This window comes from Elephantulus edwardii, unplaced genomic scaffold, assembly GCF_000299155.1.
Source record: "Elephantulus edwardii isolate Elephantulus edwardi_28Jun2011 unplaced genomic scaffold, EleEdw1.0 scaffold00047, whole genome shotgun sequence".
In the NCBI taxonomy this organism is placed as follows: domain Eukaryota; kingdom Metazoa; phylum Chordata; class Mammalia; order Macroscelidea; family Macroscelididae; genus Elephantulus; species Elephantulus edwardii.
In genome coordinates this window covers 18096536-18104098 of record NW_006399797.1, presented here as the reverse complement: position 1 = coordinate 18104098, position 7563 = coordinate 18096536, and the positions used below count along the sequence as shown (strand labels likewise).

The 7563-nt window shown below is 39.4% G+C and overlaps 1 protein-coding gene across 1 annotated transcript in view; it reads left to right on the top strand.

Annotated features, from left to right (window-relative positions):
* PTPRB (protein tyrosine phosphatase, receptor type, B) overlaps positions 1–7563 on the top strand; it is a 169606-nt gene that overhangs the window by 34277 nt on the left and 127766 nt on the right. The window contains exon 3 of the mRNA XM_006886111.1: positions 2025–2281. Coding sequence (XP_006886173.1) covers positions 2025–2281 — 257 coding nt within the window. The remainder of the gene's footprint in view (positions 1–2024; positions 2282–7563) is intronic.

Sequence of the window (7563 nt, the reverse complement as noted above, 5' to 3'; positions counted from 1 at the left end):
TCTCTCCCCCATAGACTTCAATGCCGTAAACATATTTCATCCAGTTTTTCTCAGTCTTACCCCCATGCTTAACATTATACAGCTGTTCTCTAGAGTCTTGCCATTTAAAGTATAGTCCAAGATTTATAGCATCAGCATTACCTGAAAGCTTGTAATAAACATTGTACTAACTGGTCATAATGAAATAATTTTAGCAAGATACCCAAGAGACAATTTCAATTTTAAGACTCCTCCTCCTCTCATTTCATTTTAATTGGAACCAACTCATAGCTGACCTTCCAGAGGGTTCCTGAGGCTGTAAATTGCACAGGAGAAGATTGCCTATAGAGCCACCAGTGAGTTCAAAACAACCACAGAGACATGGCTTCATAGTGCAATTCCTTGCAAACTCGGCCACCAGAGCTCCACAAGTACACACATATACACACACAGAAGCAGCTCTGGTTGCTAACAAAATAAAAAGAGGGGAGTCTAATGATTCAAATTCACCAGCTACTCCTCCTTGGAAAAAAAGATAAAACAGCTTATTTGCATAAAGATTTGCAGCCTTGGAAATCCTCTGGGGCAATTTGAGTAAATCCTACAGAGTCAACTACCAGAATCAACCCAGTGACAGTGGGCAAGTAGAAAGGTAGATCAGACAGACTTAAAAACTCAAACGCATTGCACATGAGTATGTTCTGCTTTATAGTAAGGTTTCTCAGGCTGTAAATGCATGAGAGGAAACTGCTCATCTTTCTCTAAATGGATACAAAGCTTTCTCTCTAAAGATATACAAAAGCAAAGCTATAAATTCATGTCACCAGGTCATAAGTTTTAAATCTATTTATTTTTTTTGCCAGATAGTAACTGGGGTAATAGACATAGTAAGTGTGTTGGAGTCAGTGAAACTGGCTCAGGATAGGGCAGGGTTCAGAGCTATTGTACACAGGGTCGCTATAAGTCATCAGTGACTCGATGGCACCTAACAACAAGAACAATATACGTAGCTTAGAAGTATAACAGTCCTGTGATTCGGTGCTTAACAAGCAGGATTACAAACAGTTTTCACTGACATTAAGGAAATCTTAATAACTTTTAAAAGAATCTTCAGTCTTTATGATGAAGCTAGGAAAGGCACTAAAAGTGGTTCTTTACCTGGTATTGTAATACCCCTTTGAGAAGGTGAAGAAAACAAACTTATCCACAGAAAGGTACACATGTGTATATATACAAAATTCTGCATAAAGTTTTTTAGATTCCTGGAACTCCCCCCTGACAAAAATAATTTAGTAATCCCCAAAAGCTTCATAAATTCCATGTCAATAAATCAGTCTGATTAGAAGCTGCAAATTTAAGTCACTATCGTCCAAGACCCAAGCACTGCCATTGAGTTGATTCCAATCCTTACAAGACTGCACGTGAAGAATTGCACTTCAGTTAGTTCATAAGGTTTACAGGGCTGTAAATAGTTATGGGGGCAGATCTCTCTCACCTTTTTCCTGTGGAGCAGCTGGTAAGTTCAAGCTGGGGACCTCTTGGTTAGCAGCCCAACACTTAACCTACTGTGCCACTTAGGCTCCTAATATCTGTTAGAGTATACTTAATTTTCTATTTCTTTTACCCATACCTAAGTTTTTTCCAACACCACCGTTTCCAGAACTCTCCTTCTGTCATAATGGATAGTTGTATAAAGTATTTGTGAGCTCTACAGGGCAAATGAGCATTGTTGTTGTTGTTGATTGTCTTCAAGTCAAGCACACTCAGAGTGACCCTAGGAACAAAAGGCCTGAAGTCCCTCTACAACTATCGACATTTATCAAAGTTCATAGGGTTTCCAGAGGCATGTTATTTAGGAAGTAGATGCCACTCCTGCTTCCAAAAAGAGCATTACCACTCTCAAAATATTTCTTCTTTTCGTACAACTTAAACTTATCCACCTGCCCGGTATTAAAGAGGGCTTCTCTTTTATAAGTAAAATTGTTCATGTGAAGAATCCTTAAAATGTGAAGGTAATTTTAGCAACTATCGTTTCTTTACTTCAGCTCACCTGGGAGCACAAGTTTCAGTGAGAAGCACTAGACACACCGATCGTCCCCAAATCCTTACTACTGCTACTGCAGTTACTTATAGCATGGAAAACCTTGTTAGGAATGTCACATTGGCCATCATGAAGAGTGCTGCAGAAATCTACAGTCTAAGCAGCAGTGAGGCGCAGAGCCCCCGCCTACAGACAGCTGGGACCACAGAGACACCGTGGGTCCGAAGCACCACCCAGGCTTTCTCCAGCACCACTGCCCAGGTAAGGGGACAGCGAGCTGTGGGGTGTGGTTCATGGAAGGCGGTGGGTAACCTACTGCTTAATAAAACTTGCCTGGGGAGAAATGGCCACCACTGTGGTGGGTGTTCAGGCATTTTGAGTCCTGTCTGGTTTGTATACACATGTCAGCCTTTTATGTTATGAGAAAATCTTTGAAACAGAATTAAAATCTTTGCTGGGAAAGGTGGAGAGTCAGAGAAAGAGAAGCAGACCCCCAACAAGATGGATCAAAACAGTGAGTGTAACTATGGACTGGAGCTTATCCAGCACATCGAGGATATCTGTCCAGGACAGGGCAAGGCTCTGATCTGTTGTTCTGATCTGATCTGGAGTTGCTGTGACTCTATAACATCTAGTAACACCTCTTTGTAAAGTGATGATTAAACCAGCATAGGATTAGCATATTCTTTTAGGTTGGTCACATTTTCTTAACCCAAATCAAGGTACATGGGCATTCACAAGATCTCAAAACACACAACTGAAGTTGGGACCTGACAGGTCACCCTGTACATATGTCACAATCATTTATCGTGTGGAGGTAGGGGGCTCACCAAACAGTGACAGGTTCACGAATCACTATATTTTATTTGAAAGCATGGTAAAAAAGAGCCAGAGTCATAGCCATTTCCATATCAGCATCCTCGTGTCCAACTGTGACTCAAATGAAATGCAAGTCCCCAGGATCGTCGACGGGTCACGTGACTGAGAAGCAGCTAGGCAGGTCAGAGTGTTTTAGTTTCAGGTGTATGTTTTCCTTTTTTCTTGAAATTTAGGCTGCCCCCTGAGGCAATAGCAATTTTGTTGCAGCAAAGCAAAAACAGCTGGTTTACAGGACACTATTTACTGGTTTCTTAATAACAAACCCTAATAATTTAAAGAAAGTGAAAGCTCAACATTGTTTCTATGGCTTTAGTAACTTTTAGATTTTTACAGTGTTTAGAGTTTTGTATCGGCCTTGGTTTCCATCATTGAACACCACTGATGCAAAATGAGTATCAAAATAAGGATAGCCAGAGCATTAAATGATTTACTGGGTGCTGGTTTTTGTTTGTTCATCTTCACTTTTCTTTTATAGTAAATTTTCCCTGGGACTAACTTCTTTTATTGCCATTGAATTAAATTCAGGATTGCTTTTGGATACTCTTACCACTCTAAAACTAAGTACTTGCACTCCATATATTCAAATTCTGACAATTGTCAGGATGTTGTGGAATAGAGCAAGATTCAGCTCTGTTGTTCATAGGGTTGATTTACATCATGGTTGACTTGACACCACCTAACAACAACAATATACAGTAACAAATATTCTTTTTAAAAAATCCACCTAAAACTCTAAGTTTTATTTAAATGTTAGTTTCTCTTCTGTCCTTAATGGGTCATGTTGCTTCTCCTTCCTGTGGTCTTTCATCATCCAAGGCTGTTATTGTATACCATCTAGTATGAACCAACTCATAGTTGACCCTCCAGCAGATTTTCAGAGGCAGTAAATTGTACAGGAGGAGATTGCCCATTCTTCTCTCACAGAGCAGCTGGTGGATTCAAACTGCCTGCCTTTGTGATTGCGGTACAGCTTCTTACCACGAGGCCACTATATTCATTGATCAGGTTTCCAGAGCTATAAATCTTTACAGGAGGAAACTGCCTAGACTTTTCCTCTGGGACAAATGGTGGATTCCATGTACTGACCTCATAACAAACCACACCACCAGGAGCTCCCCTGTGCTGAGACCTAGAAAAGGGTATGATTATTGTTGGTTGCTGTTGTTATTATTATTAGCACTATAAATGGTCTTTAATTTCTCTGCAAAACCTATGTATAGGATGAATTAAGAAAATATCTAACAATGAATAAATGGAAATCTAAAATCTCTCTAAACTTTCATTTAAATTAATAATAAAAACTGAAACAAAAAAAGGAAATTTCTAACGGGTAGTTCTCAGCCTATGCCCTTCCGACCAGAGTACTAGCATAACCTGGAAAAACTGTTAAAAATGCAATGTCTTGCATCCTAAACAAAAACTAAATCAAACAAATTGTCACTTAGTTGCTTCTGATTCTTGGGGCTGCTGAGTGGAACTGCTCCACAGAGTTTTCAGCTGTGGCCTTTCAGAAACAAATCACTAGACTCTTCCTCCAAGGCAACTCTGAAAGGATTCCAGCCACCAGCCTTTTGTTTGAATAGTTAAGTACGTAACCATTTATGCCATGCAGGGGCTCTACTTTGGCCTTACTCTGGAGCAGCAGAGAGTCTGTGTTTTAACAAACATCCAGGTCACACTAATGAACTTTTAAATTATCCATTAATTACTTGCTCAGCATACAGATTGAGTAGGTAAGGAAGCTCACCTTTTCTAATATTAAGCCATACAATATCTCCTTATTCTGTGCAAGTGTCCTTATTCTTGGTTTATGTACAGGTTTCACATGAGCACAAATAACTGTTACGGAATTCCCTTTCTTCCCAATGTTATCTATAATTCATTTTGATTCATAATATCAAGCACCTTTGCAACATCCATAAAATGCAAGTCAACATCTCTCTGGTCTTCTCCGCTTTCACCCAAGATCCATCAGACATTAGCAATATTATCCCTTATTCCATGGTCTCTTCTGATTCCAGCTTACATTTCTGGCCAATCTGCATGTACTGGTCTAGTCATTGTTTAATACTCTTCAGTAAGATTTTACTTTCTTTACTTTCGTTTGATATGGGTAAAATTGTTTGGCAATTTCAGCACTCTGTTGATTTACTTTGTTTTGGAATGGGAACAAACATATATATTCCTTCCAATCAGTTGGCCAGATAGCTGTCTTCCAAATTTCTTGTCATAGATTAGTGAATTAAAGGCAATAGAATTGTATCCGTTTGTTGCAGTACCTCTATTGGTATCCATTCCTGAGGTCTTATTTTTTTGCCAATGACTTCAGAGCAGCTTGAACTTCTTTTTTCGTTACCATTGGTTCTTCATCATAAACTACTTCCTGAAATGTTTCAGTGTTGGCCAGTTCTTTTTGATACAGTGATTTGGGGTATTTATTCCATCTTCTTTTGATGCTTCCTGCATCATTCAAGATTTTGCCCACAGAATCCTTCTGTGATAAAACTTGAAGCTTGACTTTGTTCTTCCACTTTTTCTACTTATGAAATTCCAAGAGTGTGTTCTTCTGTTTTGATTTTCTACATATAGGTCTTGGTATAGGTTTTAAGATACTTTGCTTTGTTATCTAGCACTGCTCCTCAAACTCTTCTGTTTATCTCCCTTATTTCTTCCTTTTATTTTAGATTTCTATGTTCAAAAACAAGTTTCAGAGTCTCTTTTAACAGTCATTTTTTTACTTTCTCTTTTTCCCCCCTATCTTTTTAGATACATTCTGAGTAATTTTCAACTTAACAGCACGTAATAACAGCAAACTAGATAAAAATGACCTTCACCCATGGGCCTAAGTTTCTGACCTTTTATGGTGCTTTGGTGTTTGTGAAGGTATTCTGTTAACAAGGCACGAGGGTAGTGCCATGAGCTAAATAATCAAGCAGCATAAATTCATTTATCCAGTTGCAGTCTCCTACTGTTACATGGCAAAGTGTGTATTTCTTAAGGAATGTGTTCAAGGTAGGTAAGTGGGGCCTGGGAACATTCTAAGGACCTGCTGCATGTCCAAAGACTCTGTTTCGATTAGAAAAAGGGTCTTCCAGACATATATAGTTCCACCATCTGCACACAAGACTTGGCAGTGAGATAAGGGATGGATTACAGCCCCTACTCATATCTTCAGAAAAAAATCTCATGCCGTATACAACCTACACAAAGAGAGATGGTGATCCAATGCACAGGTCTGATTGTTTATCAGGCCAGAAGTGGTTTCAGAAATGTGCCTACGTGTACTCACTGTTCCCAGTGGGTCATGTGAGGCTGGTAGAGCATGATGTATTGGAAAGGCAATATCTACTGAACAAAAGGTGTAGGAAGAAGAGGTCAGGAACAGAGAAGAAGTTAAATGTGGAGATAGGAATTTTAAAGGATGGAAGGTAGACTATGGACTTCATTTTAGCTTCTAAACTTGGCCTATTTGACCAGTATACTCTCGAGGAAAGTGCCATCTGGATCCCCTCTTAGTCAAATGACATTCATGAAGGGGGTTCACTGCAGTAAAGAGCTGTTCCTGTGACTTAACTGTCCTTGGTTCCAACTCATGGAGATACCATGTTCAACAAAACAGAAAGCTGTCTGGTATTTCCCCATAATTTTTGGCGAGTATACTTTTGTCCCACTGTGTATGCTGACTGCTTTAAGATCTAAAGTCATGCAAACAATTGGTGATGGGAAAAAAAAATGATGGTCTGAACCAATCAACTGCATTGTGGAGGAAAGGCCTATCGGTATGCTTCAGTAACAATTACAGCCAAGAATAACTATCTGACTGTGTGATCCTAGCCTATAACATTTGGGTCCCCCTGAATAGGAATGGGTTCAACAGTAGGATTTCTCTTACAGCATTATATTGGACAATGTTCAATTGTGATCCATAGTTTTGTTGGCTTATTTTTGGAACTAGGTTGCTAAGTCTTTCTTCCAAATTTGTCTTAAATTGGAAGCATCAACTCCACGAGTGACTAGGCTGATGTTGGAAATATTGTTGTTGTTGCTATTGTTAGGTGCCATGGAGTTGACAGTGATTCATAGCAACCTGGTGAAAAACAGAGCAGAACTGTGCCCTATCCTGTGCCATCCCACCATTACTGTACCAATCCAACTTGAGGATCTTCACCTCTTTCTCTGAGCCTCCACTTTTTCCAGCATCATCTTTTCCAAGGACTAGTCCCTACTTGACACACTAGAGACATAATGTCCAGCATCATAGCAGTAGGCAAGTGAATGTAGCATTTACCAACTGATAGTTGGGTGATGGTTGGTGAGCTACTTACTTAAACCAAATAAATATAGCATATATCCGGAAGGTATAACTTACTAGTTGATCATCCAAAGTCATATTTGTTTTATCTTTATAGTAAGGATAATTGTGAGTACTCTAGCTGCCTCATGAGAGTCTTTGACGAGTATCAACAGTTAAAAACTCAGCTAGTAACAAAAGGCTGACACTTGAAACCTATTTTGTTGTTGTTGTTCTTATGTGCCATCAAGTGGTTTGTGACTCATAGCGACCCTATGTACAATAGCCCTAAAACCTGCTCTATCCTGTGTCAATTGCATTGCCTCTGACACACCTATCCCAATTACCCCAGTCACTGAATCAATCCACCTCA